Genomic DNA, 26,950 nt, shown 5'->3' with positions numbered 1-26,950 from the left:
CCTATTTTACATATAGGGAAACAGAGAGGTTGAAGTGACTTGTCCAAGGTCGCACACCGATAAGATTCATCTTGCTCTAAACGTTGAAGCTCCATTGCCTTTCATTAAGAACTTGTCCAAGAAGTGAGGACTGAACACTAAGGTTGCTGAGTGGAGCAGAGAAACAGCGTGAGGTGCTGGGGATTGGGTGACAAAACAGAACCAAGGGTAACACAGGAAATGGGGAGGAGAGAGAAGAGGAGGAGTCTGAGGGGACAAAACAGAGGTCAGAGCTCAAGAGGCCTGCATGATATCCTCCTAGTTCCTCCTGTCGCAGGTTCCTCTTTCCAGAAGCAGGTCAGCCCAGATAAAGCCAGACCTCCTCACTGGTGAGGGCACAGGGGCGCCACGCTCAACATGACTACCCGAGTGCAGGCCCCTCAGTCACTGTTGCTGTTACTGCTCACCCTGCCAACCACAGGTGAGTGAGTGGGAGCCCAGCTGTCCCCCTGGGGGGCTCAGATCCACCATGCTCCTGACCATTCCCTCCCGCTGGTCCTGTTACAGGCTCAGACCCTGTGCTCTGCTTCAGCCAATATGAAGAAGACTCTGGCAGGTGCAAGGGCCTCCTAGGGGGAGGCGTCAGTGTGGAGGACTGCTGTCTCAATGCTGCCTATGCCTTCCAGGAGAGTGGCAGTGGGCTTTGTCGGGCATGCAGGTCCGTAGGAACCTGGGGTTGGCAGGGGGCAAAAAGGTCCATGACTCAGAACTAAGCTCATCCTTTCTCTGGGACCTCCAATGGTGACCCTGAAGGCCATGATCATAACCAGCTCAGGGTATATCAACCTTGGCACCATTGACATATGGAACTGGAAACTTCTTTGTTGGGGGTGGGGGGCGAGTGCTGACCTGTTCCTTGTAAGTTATTTTGGAACAATGCTGGCCTTCCACTAGACTCTAGGAACAACACCTACCAGTTGAGAAAACCAAAACTGTCTCTAGACATAGCCAAATTTTCTGAGGGCAACTCCAGTTCCCTAATTGTGATGACAGCTCGTATTTATCTAGGGCTTACTGTATATAGACACATCTATACATGGAAGGGGAGGAGTTTGGGGGAATTCTGAGGGTAGCTCCAGGCCCCTAATTATGATGATACCTCACATTCCTTGAGCATTTTCTCCATACTAAATGCAATGCAGGGATTTCTAGAATAGTTCTAGTCTCCTAATCATGATTTCCTGTAGCTTACGTGTACGGAGCCTTACTATATTCCAGATGTATTTCCTGTTATTTCCTAACTCCTTACCATATATTTCAGATACACTACAGGGATGAGGAGGTTGTTATTCAGGGGTGGGGGCGGTTTCCTGGGGATTATCCCAGAGGTGTTCTACCACTGAGCCACATCCTCAGCCCTTTTTTATTTTATTTGAGACAGGGTCTTACTAAGTTGCCAAGGCTGGTCTCAAATTTGAGATCCTCCTGCCTTGGCCTCCCAGGTTTCTGGGATTACAGGTGTGCACCACCATGCCTGGCAAGGTTGGGTATTTTGGAGAGCAGCTCTTGCTTGGTATCTAGTCTTGTTGGCAGGTCATATATAGCATTTGAGAGCATACCCTTACTATGAAGGGGATGGGAATAGATCCAGGGTATTTTTTTTTTTAGAGTGGGGACTCAGGGGTGCTCTACCACTTAGCTACATCCCAGTCCTTTTTTTAAAGTTTTATTTTGAGATAGGGTTTCACTAGTTTTCTGAAACTAGCCTCAAAGTTGGAATCCTCTTGCCTCAGCATCCTAAATTACCGGTATTACAGGTATGCATTATGGCACCTGATGATCCAGGGTATTTCTAAGGGGATGTGTGAACTCATTGGCACAATGACTCCTATTAAATATTTCCTGTCTGCCTGCTACTGTGCAGGGCAATGGCCACTTGGGTTTCTGGCAGCAGTTTGACTTCTAGTCCTTAAGTTTGCTTACTGTATCCCTGGCTTTGTCCTTGAGGATTTCCAGTGGTAACTTTAAGGCCCTGGTTATGAAGGAAAGTGACATTTATCAAGCACCTAACTATGTGCCCACCTATTCTCATTCAATTCTGCAGTATCCCTAAGTGGTAGGTACTCTTGGATCCATGCTGCACATTTACACAGCATCCACTTATGGGCCTGCTTCTAGAGTTCCACATGCCATCCTGTCAGTTTGCACCAGGATAGGACATGTGCACTTCTCCACAGGCTCCCACGATGGTCACCATGGTCCTCATGGGCCCCCTGCTCAGTGACATGCTCTGAAGGCTCCCAGCTGCGACATCGGCGCTGTACGGGCAGAGGTGGTCACTGCCCTGAAAAGGTGGCTCCTGGGACCCTTGAGTGGCAGCTACAGGCTTGTGAAGACCAGCCCTGCTGTCCTGGTGAGGAGGATCAACAAGGCGGGCAAGCAATCCCCCCATCACCTGGCTCCAGCACCAAAAGAATCAGTGCAGAGGCCCTGAGGATGAGCCTGTGCCTGATGCTGCAAGGAGCTGAGGGCATTCTGGTGACTGGAGGAGAGTGGTGGGAGGTGAGGCTAGAAAGGTGAGGGAAGCTACGGTGAGGACATTGACTTTAGTCAGTGATTTGGATTGTGGGCAGGGTAGAAACTCAATCTTACTGGCTTTGGGAAGATGACCAACTGTACGACAGGGGTCAAGCAGAGGAACCAGGATGAAAGGTGCTGCTGTAGTCCAGATGAACAGTAATGGTGGGCCAAGTCTGGGGTCATGAGATGTAGGGACAGGATTAGCTGATATGGGGCACACAAGAAAGCCAGGAACACTGATTGACATCTCTGCCTCTATACCATCTGCCCTTCTCCTCTCCGACAGAGATGGGTGGCTGGTCTGAATGGGCACCCTGGGGGCCTTGCTCTGTCACCTGCTCCAAAGGAATCCAGACCCGCAAGCGACTATGTGATCGCCCTGCCCCCAAGTGTGGGGGCCACTGCCCAGGAGAGGCACAGGAGTCAAAGCCCTGCGACACCCAGAAGGTCTGCCCCAGTGAGTGAAGGCAGCCACAGGACACTGATGGGGGCACCCAGGGTGGGTATGTGGAGTTTCAGCCAGGAACTGCCAGGTAGAGAGGATTCAGCAAGCCTGACCATGTGTACATCCTCCCACTCCTACCACAGCACATGGGGCCTGGGCTGCCTGGGGCCCTTGGAGCCCCTGTTCAGGCACCTGCCATGGTGGATCCCACAAGCCTACGGAAACACGAAGCCGCACATGCTCTGCACCTGAGCCCTCCAAGCAGCCTCCTGGGAAGCCCTGCCCAGGAACAGCCTATGAGCAACGGGGCTGCACTGGCCTGCCACCCTGTCCAGGTATGCGGGGATGAGGCTGCTGACATGGGCCTCCTCCAACAAGCCTTTTGAGTCAGGGCACAGATGGTCTGTCATTTCAGGGAATAGAGTTCTTATACCATGTGATAATGGAGGCTTTCCTATGGGGACAGTCTGTCTCAGAGTCTAGGGGCTGGGGGGATTGGGGTGGCCTTTCTCTTTACTCCCTTTACTCCTCCAACAGTGGCTGGAGGCTGGGGGCCATGGAGCCCTGTGACTCCTTGCCCTGTGACCTGTGGCCTGGGCCAGACCCTGGAACGAAGGACATGTGATCACCCTGTGCCCCAGCATGGGGGCCCCGCCTGTGTTGGTGATGCTACCCGGACCCACATCTGCAACACAGCCATCCCCTGCCCTGGTCAGTACTAGGAGGTACCATGTCCATGCTTCAGGTCCCCACCTCCTGCCCATCTGTTGCCCAATTCCTATTACTGAGGCTTTCCTGCCTCTAATTCCTCTTTTCTCCATCCTCATGCCTTAGTTTCACCTGTGGTCCCCCATTCTCACATCTGATCACCCCCACTCTCTCCAACAGCTTTCTTTCCTTCCCCTGAGCTCCCTTATTCACTCCCTAGTTTGATACAAGCCCCTGTTAATCTGTCTATGCAGTGGATGGACAGTGGGAAACCTGGGGAAAGTGGAGCATCTGCTCCCGCCTCAACTTGAAGTCTATCAGCTGTGAGGAAATCCCAGGCCAGCAGACACGCGCAAGGACCTGTGTGGGCCGCAAGTTTAATGGACAGCGATGTGCTGGGAACTATCAGGATATCCGACACTGCTACAATATCCAGAACTGCCTCTGTGAGTTCCCCTATAGACAACACTGTGAGGGTAGGCAGCCCACACAGGGGCAAAGACTTCCACCTGTGCTGTGGACCACCATGTCCCTGCAGTCTCCCTCTTGTCTTCCCACTGAGACCTCCAGTTCTCACTCTGTGATCCCCTCCCCTTGTTACAGTGAAAGGCCAGTGGTCACAGTGGAGTACCTGGGGATTGTGTACACCCCCATGTGGACCCAACCCCATCCGCGTCCGCCAGCGCCAGTGCACAGCCTTGCTCCCCAAGTTCTCGTGAGTGAGGGGGCAATGGGTGCCTGGGAGGGAATCATGATGTTGAAGGTGGGAGAGTCAGGCCCCCAACTAGGGTTTCCACCACAGGGTCTAAGGTGCCTACCTTACTGAGTGCCATCTCCCAGCCACAGGAAGAAGCAAGAAATTAAGAGGAGAAAGAAGATACTTGGGGAGAATTCACAGCCTCTGTGCCCTTTAGTCCCTCACACAGTCACTCAGCTGTTCTCCCATTCACTCAGTCCTTCATGTGTCCATTCCTTCTGTGTACTGGGTTACCATTCTTTGGATTGCCCAGTCACCCATGACTCCAGTCACTCCTTTAGCATCTCACTGTCCTTTTGGGCCATAGTTACAGAACCCAGATCCATGAATTCCTCCAGGGACCCAGGTGAGCAGAGCCCTGACAGAATGCATACACGGAACAACTGGTGCATGGCAAAGGGACTGACACCATATCCTGAGTCCAGGAAGTTGATCAGGGCTTCCTGGGAAGACAGGGGTCAAAAAAGACATTGCTGGCATTAAGACAGTGAGCATGGTCTAAAACACAAGTGAGTGGCCACACTAAGTGATCACTGGTGACTAGAGTGGCCCAGATGTGGGAGAAGGCTAAAATACCTATCCCTTCCTTATTTTCAGGTACATCAAGCTACTTGTTAAGCAGGCTCTTTCAGCTCTTGGAAGGCCTGGCATCTGGGACATGATCTTCTAGCTCTGGGGTTCAGAGTAGGTCCCAAAGATGAATTAGAGGTGTTGAATGGAGGTGCAGAGGACTTGAATAAGTAAGAGGCTGAATGAATGAAGGACTAGCTGAAAGAATTTGGGATGGAAGTGAATGGATGGCTTGCTTAGTGGGAAAATTATTCCAGGCAAAGGTCTTTCTGGACATGGGACTGAGTTTATATAAAGTGGAGGAAGCAGAGACATTGGCTTGGGGCAGGGATTTGGGCCTAGCATCAAGGCTTTGAATATCAGGACAAAACATTTGGGTTTTTTCAGGTGGGGAATGGGAAGAGATAAAGGATTTTAGAGGTAAGAGAAGGTAGCTCCTATCAACAATTAACAGCCACCAGCATTTATTGAGCACTTACTCTGTGCCAGGCACCACTCTGAACACTTTACCTGAGTTAATTCATGTATCCTCACTCTGCCTGGTGAAGTGTGTATTGATATTATTATTCCTATTATTACCATTTTGTAGATAAGGGAAACAGGCACAGGAAAGCTAAAGAAATAGCTCAATATCATATCTAAAATGTAGAGTTGGGCACACAGTGGGCACTCATTAAGAATTTTTTTTTTTGGGGGGGTACTGGAGATTGAACTCAGGGGTACTCGGCCACTGAGTCACATCCCCAACCCTGTTTTGTATTTTATTAGAGACACGGTCTCACTGAGTTGCTTAGCACCTCACTGTTGCTGAGGCTGGCTTTGAACTCATGATTCTCCTGTCTCAGCCTCTCGAGCCACTGGGATTACAGGCATGCGCCACCATGCCCAGCTACTTATTAAGAATTTACTGAATGCATTCTTGCCTTCCCTGAACTTCTTTCTTCCATTCCCCTTATCATCCCAGGCCCACTGTTTCCACGGTCGAAGGTCAGGATGAGAAGAATGTGACCTTCTGGGGGAATCCACGGCCAATGTGCGAGGAGCTGCAGGGGCAAAAGCTGGTGGTGAAGGAGCAAAGGCCATGTCTACATGCGCCTGCCTGCAAAGACCCTGAGGAATAGAAATCCTAATATCTATCACTTCTACTCTGCTCCCCTTACCTCTCAGACTTCAATAAATCAGCCTCTTGGGGCTCTTCTAAGATTCCTTAAAGGAGGAAAAGCAACCTGACCCCCTCCCCCAAAGTGAGGCAATAGCATCTTCTGGAGGAAAGTCACAGCAGCCTATTATGGAAAACAGTATTTTCCACTGTGGCTGCTTCTTAGAAGGTGTGAAAGTAAGTGTCAAACCCCAACTTCCCTTTGCCACTGCCCTAATGCTATCTTGGACCCTCTAGTACCCGAGGACCGCTCAGCACGTCTCTCTGCAGAGCTCTGCTTTGTGGATTTCATGATTGGCTATTCCCTCTGGCAAGTACTTCTTGATTGGCCAGAATTCTGGCTAGTTGTTATCTCCCTGCCTCCTGAAGCTCCCTAGGTTCCCACCCACCAGATCCTCTCCGCTGTCCAATTCCATGTCAATCTACCATGAACAGCGGCAGAGGCGTGGCCGGTGTTGGCGCCCTGCCGAGCTAGCACCTGCACCCACCCACTCCCCAGCAGCCCAGTTCCAACACCACAATTACCAGTGACAAACAGCTTCGGGAGGCTGGGGGCGGGCTGAGGAAGTGGGTATGATGTGCTTTGAGCTGAGGTGAGGGTATAGAGAAGTTAGAGTCAGCATCTGTCTGGAGGAGCCCCTAGGACAAACCCAGACACATATTCCTCAAGCAGTTGTTCATTTCAATCAACACTTAAGCGTCTGCTGTATGCTAAAGCTAAGTTTGGGCATCTGGGGTGGAGGAGGGCTGGTAGAAGGAGAGGACATCTGAACCAGGGAACAGACTCAGAATAGGCATTCCTTTCATTCGAACATCTATTCAACACTTAACGCCTACTGTATACTAACAATAGTGCTGGACATCAGGGGACATAGGAAAAAAAAGAGGAATCAGAGCAGCACGTGCCTGCACAATGAAGAGAAAAAACCCAGACCCCAGTGCTCTTAGCATTTGCTTATTAATTTACCACTCACTGAATGCTGAGCCCCTCCTGATGACCCACATAGGAATCATTACAATAATTATGGCAATAGCCAATACTTAGAAAGTACTTACTGTGTGCCCAGTAGTGTCTTAAGGCTTTCCATAAGCATAAACTCATTTAATCCACAACAAACCCATGAGGGTCATTATTTTTCTCATTTTGCAAAGGAGAAAAATCCTCATTTTGCAAAGGAGAAACCAGCCACAGAAAGGTAGTGGGCTGGACATTTTTGAAGCACCATGGATTGTGGTGCAGCCTTAAATATCAGAAGCAGAGTTCAAAACTGTGCAGTGGGTAGAGAGGACCCCTCTGTGTGTGAAGTATCAGGTGAGAGATTTGAGACACCTGGAGTCTTTGTCAGCACCCTTATCTGACTTCTCTGGATGGACTTCCCATTGTGTAAAATGGGCTAATGGATGGGTTGAAGTGAAGACAAGTCAGTGAGCGCTTGGTCATTTTGGCAAGACTAAGTCAAAGTGAGGGTTTCTGGTGGCTACTACAAGGTGTGAGAGAGATGTGTATATAAGAAAATGGCAGCTCTTTGTGTGCATTATGAGGTATATATCTTTGTGTGTCTATATGCTATAGACCTATGGAGTTGTGCAAGAATTAAGAATGTATTGAATATATGTGAACAGTGTGAGGTTACAACTGTGCATGTGTCTTAACTGTGAAATAGAGGGTGTGTGTGTGCGCGCACACTAAGGTGGCATAGATATATATGTATAGATGTGTTCCTAATTAACAACGAGGAAAATCATTCTTGGCCTTTCCGTATGCACATTCCTGCTGAAGAAGATGGAGACAATGTAGAGAAGCCTTACCTCTCTGCCTCTAGGAGTTGAAATACTCCTGGGGGGGATCTACATCTCCCACAAAACAGTCTACAAAATATTACTAGCAATCAAATCACCTGGAGGCTACAAATACCAGGAACCTGGGAACCAGGTCCCTAGGAAGAGGCATAGCTTGAAGACAGTCCTAAGGAGCCAAAATTTAGGCCTAAAGGAGCCAGAGAGATCTAGAGACCTGCAACTGCTCCTGTTCCCCAGAGAGGTCATCACAGGCCCTACACAGCTTTTTTTTTTTGATTAGCAGTGGAAGCACATATTTCAAAATATTCAAAGAAACCAATTTGTGGGCAGTTCCCATTTGGAATGCCAAGAGTGCATCCTGCAGGGAGGAGGGAAGACCAGCCAAAGAAAAGGCCTGGAAATGGGACTGAAGATGGGTGGGACGTCAGAGACAGTAAAAAGGATGATTTAGGTGATGTCTAACTTGGGGACTGTGGGAGCCTAGGGAAGAAGAGATGGAATCTGAGTGGGTGGTTCCTGGAAACTGGCCAAAAGCAGTCCCCTGAGAGAGGGAGAAAGGGAAAGGGCATTCCTAGCAGAGGTTACAGCACATGCTAAAGTACAGAGATTGCAGGTGATCATCACCTTTTATGATAGAAAAAAAATGTCAGGGATTTAGTCACTTTCCCAACCATCTGGTGAAAGTCTGTCTTGAACTCAAGCACTGTGACTCCAGTTCCCACTTAGGTCAGTGATGGATGAAGCAGAATAAACAAATGAATAAATGAATGATTAACCTGAAAACCCCCCAGGCAAAAGACTCCAAATCTGCCTACTTGGATTATCTTCTACCACCTCATCTGATCTGTTATCATTCCTCAGTAAGTTAAGGCCCTATACAATGTGGTCCCTGCTAACCTCTCTGATCTTGTCCCCTACCATAAACCCCCTCATTTTGTTCTAGTCATACAGACATTGGCTGTTCTATCTTCCTCCACTCCCCCCCACCCATACTGGGAATTGACCCCAAGGGCACTCTACCACTGAGCTACATCCCTAAGCCCTTTTATTTTTGAGACAGGGTCTCACTAAATTGCTGAGGCTGGCTTTAAACTTGCAATCCTCCTGCTTCAGCCTCCTGAGTCTCTTGGATTACAGACAAGCTCCACAATGCCCAGCTTCCTGGCACATTCTTTAAAAAATATATATAGATGAGGGCTGGGGTTGTGGTTCAGCGGTAGAGTGCTCACCTAGCACATGTGAGACCCTGAGTTCAATCCTCAGTACCACATAAAAGTAAATTAATAAAAAAAATAGATATTGTGTCCAATTATAACAAAAAAATATTTAAAAATATATAGAGATGGTAAACTGAACATGACCCTTTGGGAATAACCTGGAGTTCTTGGATTCCCTTATCTGTAAAATGGAAATTATATTATCCACCATAGGATTGTTGTGAGGTTTGGATACAGTCAGTCAACAAACATTTGTTTTTATTGAAGTCAGGATCTTACAGGTTTGACAGAAGGGCTCCTAAATCTCATTTGTTCATGTGCAGATATTATTTGGCATCCTGCCTCTGTGGAAACTTTTCAAGTGCAGGGGAAGACAATCATGGACACTAATGACACCAGGTTTGAGCTGTGTCCAGAGAAGAGAGATGGGGCATGTAGACTTGAGTGTTGTATGTGGGAATGGGAGAGCAAACATGCATCAAGGCTAGTGCTACAAGGAATATGTCTGTGTTGCATATTTTGGTGTCTCCATGATCATCTGTGGGTACATGTTTTGTCTGGGTGTCCACGCTTGTGTGAGCTTTTCCAGGTCTCTGTGTGTCAGCATGTTGTCCATGTATGTATGCATGTGTGTACTCAACATGCTCATGTGTTAGTTACACTGAGTTTATGTCTGTATACTTAAATGGGTGTGTGTTCTCTGTCTGAACATGTCCCCGTGTTCCTTTACTTTTGTGTGTGTCATTCCTGTGTGACTCCAGACCTTCGGCCACTGGAGGCAAGGGTATGTACACTGCCCAAGTCTCCACCTCCACTTGTCTGGTGCTGTCTACACTGCCCCCATGCCCTTCTCTCTGCATAGCTAAGACTGTATGGACATGGGAGATTGATCTCGGCGCGGGACACTGCGTGTGACCTCACTCCTCGCTGAGGGGGTTATATCTCTACTTTTATACCTCTGAGTGTGACTCCACACCCACCCCCCAAATACCTTACCTCGTGAATATCAACACTGGAAAAGCCCAGTATTTGGGGTGGGGTGAGGTTCTTGTATATGAGTGCAAGTGGATGCAAGAAACAGGATGAGGTGGTTGGGGGTGTGCGTGCCGGACGACCCCGACCCTCCGGACAAGTACCCCACCCCCACTCCCCAAATTGCGCATCCCCTACTGGAAGGGGGAGGGGAAACAGGATGCGGCGTGGCGCGTGCGCAATGCCAGCTTCAGCACCGCGGACAGCGCCTTCGCCCCCGCCTGCCGGCGCGCTCCACCACCGCCCCAGCACTGAAGGCGCGCTGACGTCAGTCGCCGCTCCGCTACAAACTCCCCTTCCCAGTCGTTTTGGTCCCGTCCGCGCCGCCGTGGGTCCAGCCGGACTGCACCACGCGAGGCGCGAGATAGGGAGTCACGGGCGCGACCATCCGCGCTGCGGCGGCGGCGACTCAGCGCTGCCTCAGTCTGCGGCGGGCAGCAGAGGAGTCGCGTCGTGCCTGAGAGCGCAGCAGCTCCTGGGCCCCGTGAGGTCCGCCCCCGCGGGTCCTGATCAGACTGCCCCTAGGACCCCCTGCCCCAAGCCGCAGCCATGAACTACCTGCGGCGCCGCCTGTCGGACAGCAACTTCATGGCCAATCTGCCGAATGGGTACATGACAGACCTGCAGCGCCCGCAGCCGCCCCCGCCGCCCTCTGCCGCTAGCCCGGGAACCACGCCCGGTTCCGCGACTGCCACCGCCGAAAGGTCCTCCACAGCTGCCCCTGTGGCCTCTCCGGCAGCCCCTAGTCCCGGGTCCTCGGGGGGCGGTGGCTTCTTCTCATCGCTGTCCAACGCGGTCAAGCAGACCACAGCAGCTGCGGCCGCCACCTTCAGCGAGCAGGTGGGCGGCGGCTCTGGGGGCGCAGGTCGCGGGGGCGCCGCCGCCAGGGTGCTGCTGGTCATCGACGAGCCGCACACAGACTGGTAAGCCACTGCCGCGCCTCCCCGTGGGCCTGGGTCCCCAGATAGTTCCACGGTGAACGAGCAATTATCGAGCGCCGCTTATGTGCCTGGCACCTGACCCCTCACCCAAATTATTTTCCTGTAAATTTCTATGCTGGGCGCTTCCTGTGTGTCCTGCCCTTGCCTTCCCAAAATCTTCTCGATGGATTCAGGGGGCAATTATCTTTGCCTGTCGTGTACGTCTTCCTCAATCCTTCTCCCAAAAGTCTTTGACTTCAGTAGATCCTGTGAGACTTCAAGAGCCAAATGTGCCCTGCCACCCCTGCCCCACTTTTGCCCCAAAGGCCGAGTCCTCTAATGAATCTTGTAAGTATTTATGGAGTACCTGCAGTATGCCTCACCCAAGAGTCCTTCGCTAAGGCCTTTGACCTCAATGAATTTTGTGAGCATTTTTTGAGAGCCTATTACCATACACTGTTTTCTCAACCCTTGCCCTCAGACCTTCTTTCTAACAGGTCTTATGAGCATGTATACAGTCAACGCAATGTGTCTCCCCTGGCCCCTCCTCAGAGACCTTTTAAACCATTTGGTAAACACTGATGGATGTGCCTGCTGTTTATTCCACTCCAGCTCTTCACCAAGACTTTGCCTTTAATGGATCCTGTGAACCTTGATTGAATGCCTTCTGTATGCCCCAACTCCAGGGCCTCTCTCCAAGGGGACATATTTTCTCCAAAGGATCTAGAAAACATTTATTAAGTGCCTGATGTATGTCCCATCCCCCAAGGCCTCTCTCAAACAAATCACTTTCTTCCAGTGAATTCCATGAGCATTTTTGAGCCTTCTCTATATGACTCATCATCAGATTCTTTCCTAAAACATCTTTTCCTACAATTAATCTAGAAAGTATTTATTGAGTGCTTCCTGTATCCCCACCCTCATTAGCAAACTACTTCTTTAGAGGACTTTCCTTTGGTGAATACATCTAGCTTTGATCAACTACCTGCTGCAGTGTGAGCCCCATCTCCAAATCCTTTACCCAATGCCTTTTCCTTCAGTGGTTTCTCACAGCATGCGTTGAACACCTTTTGCATGACCCAGCCTTAGACCTCTCCACACAGGCCAATGGCTCCCATGAGCATTCATGAGGTGCCTTCTGTATGTTCATGCCTCTTCCACAGAGTCTTTTTTCTTGCAGTGGAGCCAGGGAGCACATATGCAATGCCTATGGCATACAGGGAGTATATTCCCCTCCATTACCACTAGGAGAACCTGCCCCAATCATAAGCCTTCTCCCCGAGGTATTTTCCTTCAGTAAATCCAGAGCCCATTTTATAAGGGTTACATCTTCCCATTCCCTTCAATACCCCTAGAATTCCCCCTCCCAGTCTTAAGTCCAAACCAAAGGGGCTTTTAGTCAATGTAAGCCAGTAAACATTTACTGGAGCACCTACTCTATGAGTCATTCTCAATATCTTTTTTCCAAGTCTCTGGAATTTTCTGCCCCTACCTCAAGAGCGCATTCTCCAAGTATCTACTTCAGCCTAAATTTATTGAGTACCATCTGTTTACTATTTAGATCACCCTTCCCCCTAGGACCCCTTACCCTACAGCCTTTCTTATTTGTTCTACAGATATTTATTGCATACTTTCCATGTGTCAAAATGCAAGAAGCACTTATTAAGCACTGCTGTATTCTAGGAAGAACCCTCCTTCAGTTCCCCTTACTTCTAATCCCAACCACTTGTTGGCTTCACTATAGCTTTTCCTGCATTCAACCCCACAATCATTTAATGAGCACTTATTGGATACTCAGAAGAGCCCCATATTCTCCTCCCCCTCTTGTGGTCCTAATCACCCCTTTAACAATCTCTATGCTGCCTTTCACACTACACAGTCCTGAAAGCTCGTGATGTGTATTATTTCCCATCTGTTCTGACTATATTCCCTCCCCCACCTAGCCATCTTCCCAGCTGTGCTCCCCTCCTATTAACCCAGAAAGCACTTATTAATCTCTTTCTGTATTCTGTTCAAATAAACGCATGTCCATCCTGCAGCAGACTGCTTCACTCTTTTCTCCATCTACATTATAAAGCATTTATTGAACACATGAGACAATTCCTTCACAAACGTCCGTTCCCCAAGGTGCTATCCTCCTGGCTAAATTTGCTCCATTGAAGTCAACAAACATTAATGAGGCCCCTGTTGGATTCTGGTAACCCCCTTCTTTAGACTTCCTTTCTCCTCTTTGACCTTCCAGACAGGTTCCTTATTGCTTTTTCCTGCATTCCATCAAACATTTATTATCTACTAAATACTGACAAGTCCTTTCCCCTTTCCATAACAACTCCAATGTTTTCTATTTTTTCTTCTAATTTGTCCAGCCAGCACCTGCTGAATTCAGTGCAAGAGCCTTCCTTTCTATTCTGCATCCCAGAAGCCCCTCTTTATCCTAACAGTTCCTCCAATATTTTCTTCCAGTCGTCTAGCAAATATTTATTTAGTGTCTACTAGATGCTCAGCGTGGGAACAGAGCCCTGAAACACCAACTTGCAGACTTTCAGAACTGTGAAAGCTTCGGGGATTTCAACCTGGAAAAGGAGGAGCTTTGCAAACTTTATAACAAATGCACACCTCAGTACAGTCTGACACCTCCCCCGAAACTTCACCAATCTTGTTTCTTCCTGAGTCTCAATTCCTGCATGGTTTAAAATTGCAACATCTAAGTTGAGACATCTCTCCCTTTTAGAGACAATTTAGTCCAGTATTTTTCAAACTGTGGGTCACATACTGGCTTAAGAGCAGAATGTCACTTTCTTCATGAAGGAGGATAAACGAAGGTAGAAAATAACAGAGTATGTTGCACATAATAAGTGGAGCTGTTTAATAAAACTATTATTCCAATAAGATATATGACATATACTATATAATGCACGTGTTATATAATGACTTTATGGTGTATAATACATCTATATGTGTATATTTTTCTTCACGAAATGGAATAAAACAGAATAGGAGATATAAAACTGCATTGCACATGGTAAGGTAATTCTTTACTGAAATTTTATTTGAATTATATATGTATACTCATATTCATTCTACTATACATTCTAGAGACATATACACATAAAATATAATATACAACATTTTGTGTGTTATAAATTATATAAGACATAGCCCAAGTTCTATTTTCTGTGTAACATATGTCTTATATAATATATATGTGTGTATTTCCTGGATTATTATGTAAATGTGTATATAGTGAGTTATATAAACTATATTTCTTATTGTGGCTTCTTTTCTTAGATAGACTTCCCTGGAAGCAGACCCTTCACTTAGCATCTCTGTTGGTCTCAGAGGCTCATTTGATCGGTGATCCATTCTCTCATCTTTGAGGGATACCTGAGCCTTGTGTCCTCACCCACTTCTAAGGCTCTGGCTGCTCTATTTGTCCGCTTATCATTAAAGTTGAGCAAGGAGTACTAACAGATACCCAAGTGCATCACCTGGGTGCCAAACATTCTCCTCCCTATCCCCAATATGTACCAGAAGCCCTATCTCCTCATAACAATCAAGGTCATGTCACTCTGCCAGAGAGTGACGTCTCTTCACTCAACATGAGAAACCTGAAGTGCCCAGGTGGTAATTATAACTTAGAGTTTAATGGGATTCTTGCTGTGTCCCCTGGTAGCAGTGTTCCCCCTTGGAGAAGCAGGACCTCTAACCTTGCAGAGCACTGAGGGAACAGGAAGCACAAATTCCAAAAGTGGATCACTGGGATTAATGGTAAGCTGGGCCACTCCTACTTTAACCTCGAGTTCCCAGACTCATGTACTCTATCTATTAGGAACACAGCACATATAGTGGACACTGATTTCGAGTTTACTGTGTTTGGGAGGATGGTACCGACTCTTGCATGGTACCAACCCCAAGATAGGGTCTTAGCTATGTTAGCTATGACTGCAACAAGCAATGTCATTCTATCAGGCCAGTGGCTTCTGGGTGGTTGGTATATAAGCTCATCAGTTGATTCCATGGTCACAGTCCACTTTTTAATTTTTCTTTTTGCAGTACTGGGAGTGGAACCCAGACCTTCAAACATGGTAGCAAAGTATTCTACCACTGAGCTACATCCCCAGCCCTTTTTTATTTTTTATTTTGAGACACGGTCTCACCAAGTTGCCCCAGCTGGCCTCAGAACTTGCAATCCTCCTGCCTCACCCTCCCAAGTAGTTGAAATTACAGGCATGTGACACCATGCCTGGCATCACAGGCCACTTTTGCATTTCTTTACTTTGCTGTAATATGTGTCCTTTGGTTTGATGCAATGTTATGTGGGATCCCATGCTGCTGGGTCAAACATTGTGTAAGCCCTTGGACAGTGATGCTGGCTGAAGTCCTTTAGTCAGAACAGGCAAACCATACATAGAATATTCCAGTCAAAAATAGATCACTATTCTTTCCAGGGTGGAAGGGGCTTAATGTAGTCAGTTTTCCCCCAGGTATCTGGTTGGTCTTCTTGAGGGATGGTGTCATATCAGAGACTCAGTGTTGATCTCTGTTGCTGGCAGATTGGACACTCAGCTGTAATGCTGTTGGTCCCACACATAGCTTACTTCTCTGCTGCTATTGCCACTTCATTTGTGTGCCCATCTGCTAGCACTGGGGCGGCTGATGAGAGAGGCTGGCTGACATCATCTGGCTGACTCATCCTGTCTACCTGGTTGCCTAGTGCTACTTCCATGGTGGATTCTGCCTGGTGGGTGTTAACACACAATAAAAAGATCTTCTCTCCTCCCTTTTTGCCCACTTCCATATGTCCACCCACATTTCTATGCCCCATACTTCCTTGTCCTGATCTTCCAACCTTTTCCTTTCAGGCCTCTGAGCAACCAGCTAAGCCATTCACCATTGCACAAAAACAAATATATGTATTCTAATCTTGAGCCATTTCTCTTTTCACAAAAAGTGACAAGTGGGCAGCCCAAAGATCTGCCATTAGGATCACTGCCATTGTCTTTCATTCAAAGTGGGGCTTCCACCATCAGACTGAGACAATCCATTTGAAGACCAAGCATAAGCTTTTCCATCATTCATTAGCTTGTTGTAAGGAGTCCCTTAGCTGAGGGAGGCACCAGCATAACAATTGTGGAAGAGGTGGGGATCTGGGTTCCCTGCTCATGCAGATTTCTTGGTCTTGCATGGGGTCAATCCTAGCTGCTGGGCCCATTTGACCTTTTTACATGGTGTGCCTAGAAGAACCCAGCCCATAATGGGCTCCTGATGCATAGTCACTTGGTGCCCCATGGTCAAGCATTATCTATTAGAGCTCAGTTCTGCAGTAGGATTTTTTCTCAAAGGTATATAATTCTTTGCTGCAGATGGTATGGCCTAGCTCCAGAACCCCAAGGGCCTCCCATTTGGGTTTCTCATAGTCTCCACACCATTTTTCCTCACTAGTGACACCTCCAGTATTGTAAGATCTGCCAGATCATATGGCCTAAGTGGCAGGACTTCTTGCACCATAGACTGCACCTGCTGCAGATCCCTTTTGTGTTCTGGCCCCCACTCATAGCTGGCAACCTTACATTTCACCAGAAACATAGGAAAGAGTAATATTTATTTTCAGGTATGGAATGTGCTGCTTCCAGAACTGATGAAGGTATACTGGGTATTTTGCTTTGCTCTTCATGGTGGAAGTTGCAAGATTAAATGATGTGTCCTATCCTTTGAAGGGATTACCCTGGCATGCTTTGGACTGGTGTATCCACAAAAATTTTACTAATGATACTTTGTAAGGTTTTTCTCCTGCAATCTGGGGCACATGTGTCTTATCACGATAATATTCTAACCATATATTGCTCATCTTGCATAATCACTATGATGTAATTGATATAATTGTCCAGTGTGATAGTCTGTGGGACGTCCAGATGGTCCAGGTTCTTTTGCCTATATTGTGACATAGGGTGAGAAAGATAACATAGCCCTATGGCAAGACCATCAGTGAATATTTTTGTCAGTCCCACATGTGAACTATTTCTGATCCTCTAATTAGAATTGAAAAGAATGCATTCAGCAAATCAGTGGCATACCTGAGGTCTTACTTATCTGCTGTAGCAATGATAGCATGTCCAGTACAGCAACTACAATCAGAGATATTACTTGGATGTACTTGCAGCAGTCTTCACATCCATCCAGCCTCCTCTAGGATCAAACTGGTTAAGGTAGATAAGATGGAACCACCACTCCTGCATTGCCTAGATCTTTCTGAGTGGTCACCATCCCTAGATGCATATAGCTTTGCATTTGATTTACTGTTTATTTTATTTATTTATTTATTTTTTGATGGTGCTGAGGATCAAACTCAGGGTCTCATGCACGCTAGACAAGTACTTTACCATTGAGTTACAGCCCCAATTTTCTGATTTGATTGGGGCATGCAGGTGTGTCCCATTTCAGAAACTTCCATTTGCACTTACTTACTACAATTGTTCTTACCCCACAGGCCAAGTAACCCATGTAGGGGTTCCAGCAACTATTAAACATGTCATTCCAATTATGCATTTGTGAACTGGGGAAGTGACCACAGGATGGGTCCCTGAATCCAGGTGACCCACTTTGAGCAGGACCTTATTATTGGTCTTTTTTGCAGGAAGGGAAGTGGGGGTAGATTCCAAGAGGGATTGCAATGACTTATAAGGCATGTTTAAACTGAGAGAAGGTCCATATTCTCACATAGGGGTGTGAGCTGCTTCTCCAGGCACAATGAGTTCAGGTGAGTCTATGAGTTCAAGGTGTTTAACTTTAGCTGCTCAGATATCTCCATCCCAAGCCTCAGGGTCCCACTCCTGTCCTGAGATTGCGAAGTATGAAAATTTAACCTTCTCTGAAGGTCTTCCACACTTAGAATTAAATATTTTTAAAAAAAATTAATTTTTAGTTGTAGATGGACATGATACCTTTATTTTATTTATTTATTTATATGTGGTGCTCACATATGCTAGGTGAGCGCTCTACCACTGAGCCACAACCCCAGCCCTAGAATTAAATCTTGAGCCTGGTCCTCTCCTCTGTCTACTCTGGCAACAGATTAAGGTTTCCTTAAATGTAGCCAGAGAGATCCTCCAGCTTTCACATTTTTGCCTTGAATTGGTGATTATTCATCGTGAGCATATCAGATATTTCTGCAGCTAATCAATGGTATTTATCAGTCATCCCAATCTGGTTAATTTCCCTCATATCTCTCAAGTACCAGGGATATTTCACCAATTGGTTCTCTACTTTCCATCAGATTCCTATTACAGACCATCATCAGGAAAAGTCACTGCTGCTTCCAAACCTTAGGGTCCTGTGCTATCACCCTCATCATAGAAGAATAGGTTACACCGCCTCTCTTCCCATTACTAATATTTCTAATCTCAGAAGATCTACTTATGGCCTAAATGGCATCTGACTTGGAATGCGGATTAGACCTGCTGCAAAGTATTTGTGTGACTATATCATATCAGGGGCTATCTGTGATCCACCTCCCATCACTAACGTCTCTAGTATATGTCAGTTCCCATTTATGCTGACCCAGCTCCAGAATCCTATTAGAGTTTTCTTTGGAGTTTGACTTCTCTGGCCCACTGTTTTAGATTGGATTCCTGGAAATAGACCCTGAGGTGGAGATTTGCATGTGGTGCTTTGGGCTCTGCATCTGTGAGAAACATAGAATTCAGTGAAACTTAAGACTGAGCCACCATGTGATTGAATCAGAGGCTTCAGCTGATCCCTGGCAGAGAAGGGGCTCTGGAGCCAGAATGGCCCTTCGGAACTGGTCCAAAATGAGGCAAGAAGGCTAGGCTTTGTACCCCCTCAGAGACCAGAAATTGGCTAAGAGCTGCCCTCAGAAATAGGTCTAAGCTTAACCAACACACCCTGTGACAGAAGACTGTTCCCTGTGAGGACAAAGCCACGAGCTGTCAGCAACTGATATTCAAGATATCTTGGCCCTGAAGAGAGGCCTGAGCAGAACACCACAATATCCAGCACACGTATGGTCAGAAAAGCTTGAAAACCAATGATATACACTTATTGTTTACACTAGCCATCAATTTATAGATGAAAGATATGCAGATCTGAGAGAAATTATTTTCAATACTTGTGAAGGGGAGAGTGTTGGTGAAGATGTGTGTATGAGACAGAAACAGACTGAAGGAAACAGAAAGATACAGAGACACAGAAAGGAAAAGGAAATAGCTGTACTTGGGGTCTCTAGTGAATGTCAGTTCTCATTTATGCAAGTGTATATGTGTCAGAGACCTGACTGTACACATGCCAGTGACCAGTGGTCCTGAGTGTGCCTCCTCTCCTCATCCCCCTTCTATGAGAAACCTATTTGCAGATGAGCTTTCATCTGTGGAGAGGCCTGTCAGGTAGGAATCTTTGGTGTAGGGAAAGAAGCCACTAGAAACTGGGCTCAGCTGGGATGGGGCTGGTGACAATGACATAGCAGTTTGTGATGTGCCTCTGCTGCTGCTGCTCCTCCTCCTTCCCATGACTTCCCCTCATCCTCAGCTGCATTTCTCCCTACCCACCATCATTGCTGGCTACAGCTTCTTTAGAACCACCCCCAGCCTGCACCACTCAATCTGCTGCTCCTTTTCAGACGCAGCTGTACATCCATGGCTGTTGTGTCCTTCACAGCACATAACATCCATGGTCAAGGTGCTCCTCCTTGGGAAAGGGCCAGAGAACAGAGAGATGCTTCAGGCCTCACAAGCAAACATAGGCACTGAGACATACTCAGACTGAAATATAAACAACCATAGGCACACTTTATATAGATATACTCTCTGAGGTTCTTTGCCACTTATAAAAACCTCAATCCAAATTCAAAGACTGTTATAATTGGCATAGCACTATTCATTTTGCAAAACTTCTCAAGAACATTTACAATAGCAGTGTGATGAGCAGATGATATTTTGGAAAATACCTGTTCTCTTATGGTTTAAGAATGTATTTTACAATTTGAAACATCCTTTGACATTTAAACACCTCCGTAAGGATAATAGGAGACTTTATTGTTCACAAAGCACTGCTAATTTTTTCAAAGTATTTCAAGCACTTTATGGTTTCTGTAGTGACACTCAAGGGGCAAAGGGGTCAAGGGACAAGCCTGGGTCATGTCTTTCTTTCAAAGATTTGAGCATTAACAGATGTGCTCTTCTGTTTTCCTCTTAGGGCAAAATACTTCAAAGGGAAAAAGATCCATGGAGAAATTGACATAAAAGTAGAACAGGTAAGTTGGGGCAGATAGACTTGGAGTTCAACTATCTATACTGTGAACTGAGTGTTTTTTTTCTTTTTGCACTGGAGATTGAACCTAGGATCACTCTACCACTAAGCTACATCCCCAGACATTTTTTTTTTTTTTTAATTTTGAGACAGGATCTTGCAAGTTGCTGAGGCTGGCCTTAAGTTTGTGATGAGTTTCAGCCTCCTGAGTCTGGGATTACAGACATGTGCCACTGCACCCTGCATGTGTAGTCATTTTTGTATGATGTGGGTGAATCACCAATTTTCTTTCCTTTCCAGGCTGAATTCTCTGATCTCAACCTTGTGGCTCATGCTAATGGTGGATTCTCTGTGGACATGGAAGTTCTGCGAAATGGGGTAAAAGTTGTGCGGTGAGTATTAAAAGGGACCTTGGTGTCATGGGAGAGGTATATGGACTCCCTTAGTGTTGAGGGAAAAAAACCCATCTCCCTACCCATTCTTCTGTGAGCAAGAATTTAGGCATGAAATGTGGGGAGTTAGCTTTTCTTTTCTTCTGAAAAAGAGCCAAGAATCCTAGCAGGCTACATGCCAAATTTTTCAAATATGCATCCAACAAAAATTTGTTAAGCATCTATTGCCTGCCAGGTGCCATTCTCAGGTCTTTACATTTGGCAAATATTTATGGAGCAACTTCTGTGTGCCAAGAGTTGTTCTACATGCTGTGGACCTAGCAGAGAATGAAAAAAAAAGACAAAAATCCTCTGCCCTCGTGATATTTTCAGTCTACTATGTGACAGACACAATAAACAAAGAAATAAGAAAATGTAGTGCTAAGAAAAAAACAGAGCAGTAAAACACAAATAGGGATTGTTGAATGGGGGTGGGGTTTTCAGTTTGGATAGGGTGGCCCAGTGGCATATAAAGGCAGTTGAGGAAAGACCTGAGGAGGTAAAGGAGTGATTCATGCAGATATCTGGGTAGGGGGAGGTAATGTTTCAGGCACAGCACAGTCCCTGAGGCTGGAATCTATTCTGGGCAGTATACTTTGAGGACAGCTGGTATAGAGAGAGACTGTGACCAGGGGGTACCAAAGCTGAATGGGTAAGCTGCAAGCTGACCTTGGGGAGGGCAGCAGGTAGAAAAGGATCACAGATGGGAAAAAGGTAGAAACTCTGCTCCAGGCAGAAGAAACAGCTTGTGCATGTGTGCAGAGGTAAGAAACCACTTTACAATTTCTGGCAGTTGTAAAGATTTAGAAATTCAGTCTCAAGGGTTGTAGGGAGCTTCTTAATGGACCATGATTCTCCTTCCACTGCCCCTCTCACAGGTCTCTGAAGCCAGACTTTGTACTGATCCGCCAGCATGCCTTCAGCATGGCACGCAATGGAGACTACCGCAGTTTGGTCATTGGGCTGCAGTATGCTGGAATACCCAGCGTTAATTCTTTGCATTCTGTCTACAACTTCTGTGACAAGCCCTGGGTGGTAAGTGACAGGAAGGATGCTACTGGCAGAGAGAATAGCTCATGCATGGATATGGGAACTTGAAGCCACTCTATGGCTTATGGGAATTGAGGACATTTAGAAGCTTAGTGTTAGTCATCTTTCCATTACTATAACAAATTCCTGAGAGAATCAACTTATGAAGTCAAAAGGTTTGTTTTAGCTACCAGTTTTGGAGGCTTCAGTTCATGATGGATTGATCCTGTTGCTTTCATCCTGTAGTGGGGGAGCACATCATGAAGGAAGAGCATGGCAGAACTAAGCTGTTCCCTTAAATATGCGCCCAGTGACTTAAAATCTTCCTCAAGGCCTTGTCTATCAAAGTTACCACCACTTCCCAATAGTGTGAGCCTCTAGATTACATTGCAGATCCAGACTGTAGTACTTGGGGTTCCAGCTTGGAGACACCCTTCCGGTGAAGGATCCATGTTTCTGACTCATATCTCCTGATTCTCATAGTTTGCCCAGATGGTTCGACTGCACAAGAAACTGGGAACAGAGGAGTTTCCTCTGATAGATCAGACCTTCTACCCCAATCACAAAGAAATGGTAAGTCAAGGGGAAGTAGAATGGGCAAGAAGGAAAAGATCCAGAGCTACTGCAATATTATCAATGGGTGAATTATCAATGGTATGATATCAGAGAGAGCCACTATTGCAAGTATGTGGAAGTGTGAAATTCCTTTGTGATAAGAGGTGTGAAGTTCCTTTGTGATAGGTCTGTTAATGCAGGCTGAGTGTCACTTATCAAATGCTTGGAACCAGAAGTGTTTCAGATTATTTTTGAATTTTGAAATATTTATATATGCATAATGAGATATCTTGGGGATGGGGCCCAAGTCTAAATACAAAATTCATTTATATTTCAAATATATCTTATCCACACAGTTTGAAGGAATTTTATACAATATTTTTCATGAGCCTGTTTTTTGACTGAAACCCATCACATGAGGTTCGGAATATGGAATATTTCATGGAAATATTCACTTGTGGTATGGAATATTTCACTTGTGGTATCATATGAGAGCTCAGAAAGATTTAGATTTTGAAGCATTTCAGATTTCAGATTTGTGGGTTAGGGATGCTCAACCTGACCCATGAATTTCCTAATGGTACAAATGTGAAATAAATCATTAATTCCAATATTTATCAAATCCTGATGCTCACATTATCTATTCTTGTCAGTATTAAAAATTGATTTCTAAGGTAAATTAACAGAATTAATGTAATGAACTCAGATTACATCACATACAGAAATCAAGTAATTATTACTAACATTATCAGGGGTCCCTCTTGATAAAAATTTTACCCATATTTCAAATTCAGATTGTAAAAAAAAGTGGGCTGGGATTGTAACTCAGTGGAAGAGCACTTACATAGCATGTGTGAGGCACTGGGTTCGATTCTCAGCACCACATAAAAATAAATAAATATATAAATAAATAATTAAAAAACAAGGTCTGTCAACAACTAAAAATATTTTTTAAAAAGATTGTAAAAAAATCAGCAACAATATTATAAATTAAATTGTTTAGGGGCTGGGATGTAACTCAGTGGTTGAGCACTTGCCTCACATGTGTGAGGCACTGGGTTCTATCCTCAGCACCACATAAAAAAAATAAATAAAATAAAGATATTGTGTTCATCTACAACTAAAAAAAATTTTAAAAAATTAAATTATTTACAAATAGAAATAAATTGTTGGCTATTAATATCATAAATTATAATGACTAATATTATAAATTATCATTACATTATGAATTTTTCTTACCAATATAAATTTTGTGTATGAATCTGAAGAATTAAATTATAACTCGTTAAATATTCATAGCATCATAATTACAAGTATCACCAGAAATTATTGGTTTTACTAAAGATTATTAATAATAATATAAATTATGATATGGAGGCACAGTGATGGATGCTTTTAATCTCAGTGACTCAGGAGGCTGAAGCAGGAGGATTGCAAGTTCAAGTCCAGCCTGGGTAACTTAGCAAGACCCTGTCCCCAAAAGTAGAAAGGCCTGGGGATATAGCTCAGTGATAGAGTGTCCCTGATTTCAATCCCCAGTAGTTCAAAATGTGTGTGTGTTTGTGTGTGTGTGTGTGTGTACAAATTATGTTCTAATACAAATTATAGCCAGGTATGGTGGTGCATACCTATAATTCCAGCGACTATGGAGGCTGAGGCAGGAAAATCACAAATTCAAAGCCAGCCTCAACAACATAGTGAGGCCCTAAGCAACTTCACAATGGAAAGATCTCTCATGCTCCAGGATAGGCAGAATTAATATTTTCAAAATGGCCATACTACCCAAAGTGCTATACAGACTCAATGCAATTCCAATTAAAATCCCAATGTCATTCCTTATAGATATAGAAAAAGCAGTCATGAAATTCATCTGGAAAAATAAGAGACCCAGAATAGCCAAAGCAATCCTCAGCAAGAAGAATGAAGCAGGAAACATCACAATACCAAATCTTAAACTATACTACAATGCTATAGTTACAAAACAGCATGGTATTGGCACTAAAATATACATGTAGACCAATGGTACATAATAGAAGACACAGAGACAAACCTACATAAATACAGTTTATCTCATACTAGACAAAGGCACCAAAAACACACATTGGAGAAAAGATAGCCTCTTCAACAAATGGTGCTGGGAGAACTGGAAATCCATATGCAGCAAAATGAAACTAAACCTCTATCTCTCACCATGCACAAAAATAAACTCAAAGTGGATTAAAAAAAATAAAAGGAGCCAGTGGTGCATGCCTGGAATCCACTTGGAGGCTGAAGCAGGAGGATTGTAAGTTCAAAGCCAGCCTCAGCAATGGTGAGGAACTGAGTAATTTAGTAACTCAGTGAGACCCTGTCTCTAAACAAAATACAAAATAGGACTGGGGATGTGGCTCCGTGGTTGAGTGCCCTTGAGTTCAATCCCTGGTACCCCACCCCTACAAAAAAAGGACTGGAGATGTTGCTCAGTGGTTAGGCGCCCATGGATTCAATCCCTGGTACAAATAAAAAAAAAAATTTACAAGCACCAGTTTTGTAGTATTCTTTGCTGAGTAATATAAAGTGAATTATCATTACTAATATCAAATCTAACATCTGATCTTATAATTTATTACTAGTATTACCAATTAAGTTTATCAGTATAAATTATTAGTTCTTGTGTTGTAAATTAAGCTATAATTACTAAAATAAGTCAAACAATTAGTACAAACAATGTAAAATACAGATCATATTTGTAAGATACAGATTATTGCTAATGTTACAAATTAAGATTACTAACATAAGGGCTGAAGATGTAATTTAGGGTAGAGCCCTTGAATAGCAATTATGAGGCCCTGGGTTCGATTTCTGACAGTGCAAAAAGAAAGATTTCTAATAAATACCATGAGGCTGTGTGTCATGGCACATGCCTGTAATTCCAAATACATGGGAGGTTGAGGCAGAAGGATCCCAAGTTCAAGACCAGCCTCTGCAACGTAATAAAACCCTGTCTCAAAATAGAAAGGGTTTGGAATATTGCTCAGTGGTAAAGAACCCCAGGATGAAACCTGCAGTACCATCAAAAATAAATAAATAAATAAACAAATCATGATTATCTATATTTTGAATTATATCATCTTCCTAATAAGAATGTTAACATCCAATTGCTATTATAAATAATTACTAATATTAAAGTCTGATTAATATTATAAATTATGAGTACTGTAGTTATAAATTAAATTGTAGTAACAAATAAAAATTGAACCATTGTTACTAATACCATAAAAGTTTACAACTAATTTGCAAGGTTTTACCAATGTGATAAATTGTGTTTACTTCTGTAAATAATTATTACCAATTTTCTGACTTAAATTGCAAGTAAATAATCAACATTAACTTAACATTACCCACATTGCTACTAATATTACAATCTTTGTCTCTAATGCATGTTATGGTTGTTGATACATATTAACAGTGTTATGAATTAAATTTACTTACAATAAGAATTAAATCATTTATTGTAAGAAAATTCAAATTGTATATCATTATTATCATTTATCATTCTCTTAGAGACAGTACAGCAGAATGTGGTTAATAGCATAGACTCTGTAGCCAGATTTGGAAATGTTTCCTCCACAATTTATTAGCTACTTAACATAGAAAAAGTTAATTAAACACCTGATGCCTCAGTTTACCTGTCTAGTAAATGTATGTCATAATCATTCCTGCCTCAAAGAATTGATGTAAAAATTAAATTACAAAATTAATGTAAAGTGCTAAGAACAGTGAATCTGGCATATAGTAATTGGTAAATGTTGATGAAGTCCCTCTTCTATTCCTACTTGGTTGTTTTTAACATGAGGACTTTGTCAAATTGTGTTTGTTGACATGATCATGTTATTTTGTCTTTTTTTAATATGATGGATTATGTTAATTGATTTTCATGGAAGTTGATAGTTTCATGAGCTTGTTAATCATGTGTCTGAGTGTAGACATTAGCATTTCTAGACTAAATCTCACTTGTTCATGGTATAAATCCTTTTTATGTGTTGTGGGATTCAGTTAGTAATACTTTTTGTTAAGGATCATGTGTATCCATATTCATATATGATATTGACCTGTAATTTTCTTTTCTAATAATATCTTTGGTTTTGTTATCTGGATAATATTATTCTCAAAGAAAGAATTTGGATTTAGTTTTCTCTTCTTTCCCTCATTTTTTAGATGAAAGATTAGGTTATTTATTGATATTTTTCTTCTTTTTAAATACAGAGTTTCTTCCTTTTCTATTCTACTCTAATTCAGTCTCATCACTTGTTACAAATCTATTCAGATTTTCCATTCTTCTTCAGTCACTTTTGGTAGTTTGTGTCTTCCTAGGAATTTGTCTATTTCGAAATAGGTTTTCTTTATTTGTTGGCATACAATTGTTCACAGTATACTCTTATAATCCTTTTTTTCCCCTATAAGGTCAGTAGTAATATCCTCCTTTATTCTTTTTTTTAATTTTTAGTTGTATGGGTACAATGTGTTT

The 26,950-nt window shown here is 44.3% G+C and overlaps 2 protein-coding genes across 3 annotated transcripts in view; both read left to right on the top strand.

The window, feature by feature from the left end:
- Nucleotides 1-341: 341 nt before the first annotated feature.
- Cfp (complement factor properdin) lies at nt 342-6,245 on the top strand. The gene is made up of 9 exons (XM_077107217.1): nt 342-460; nt 547-697; nt 2,217-2,392; nt 2,846-3,016; nt 3,148-3,339; nt 3,542-3,715; nt 3,967-4,158; nt 4,316-4,427; nt 6,004-6,245. The coding sequence occupies exons 1-9, from the start codon at nt 397-399 to the stop codon at nt 6,158-6,160; spliced, it is 1,389 nt and encodes a 462-aa protein (XP_076963332.1). The 5' UTR covers nt 342-396; the 3' UTR covers nt 6,161-6,245.
- A 4,551-nt stretch (nt 6,246-10,796) lies between these two features.
- The window catches only part of Syn1 (synapsin I), a 51,568-nt gene continuing 35,414 nt past the window's right edge, over nt 10,797-26,950 (top strand). For both annotated transcript variants that reach the window (XM_077107712.1, XM_077107713.1), the window contains exons 1-5: nt 10,797-11,170; nt 20,375-20,432; nt 20,729-20,820; nt 21,738-21,894; nt 22,372-22,461. In XM_077107712.1, the coding sequence (XP_076963827.1) occupies nt 10,797-11,170; nt 20,375-20,432; nt 20,729-20,820; nt 21,738-21,894; nt 22,372-22,461 (771 nt within the window). The remainder of the gene's footprint in view (nt 11,171-20,374; nt 20,433-20,728; nt 20,821-21,737; nt 21,895-22,371; nt 22,462-26,950) is intronic.

Source organism: Callospermophilus lateralis, chromosome X (assembly GCF_048772815.1).
Source record: "Callospermophilus lateralis isolate mCalLat2 chromosome X, mCalLat2.hap1, whole genome shotgun sequence".
NCBI lineage: Eukaryota > Metazoa > Chordata > Mammalia > Rodentia > Sciuridae > Callospermophilus > Callospermophilus lateralis.
This window is presented reverse-complemented; position numbering and strand designations above follow the sequence as displayed.

Coding starts and splice junctions, on each gene's coding strand:
- Cfp (XM_077107217.1), top strand. CDS start 397: ATGACTACCCGAGTGCAGGCCCCTCAGTCACTGTTGCTGTTACTGCTC. Junction 698..2,216: donor GGGCTTTGTCGGGCATGCAG/GTCCGTAGGAAC, acceptor ACTTCTCCACAG/GCTCCCACGATGGTCACCAT. Junction 3,017..3,147: donor CACCCAGAAGGTCTGCCCCA/GTGAGTGAAGGC, acceptor CTCCTACCACAG/CACATGGGGCCTGGGCTGCC.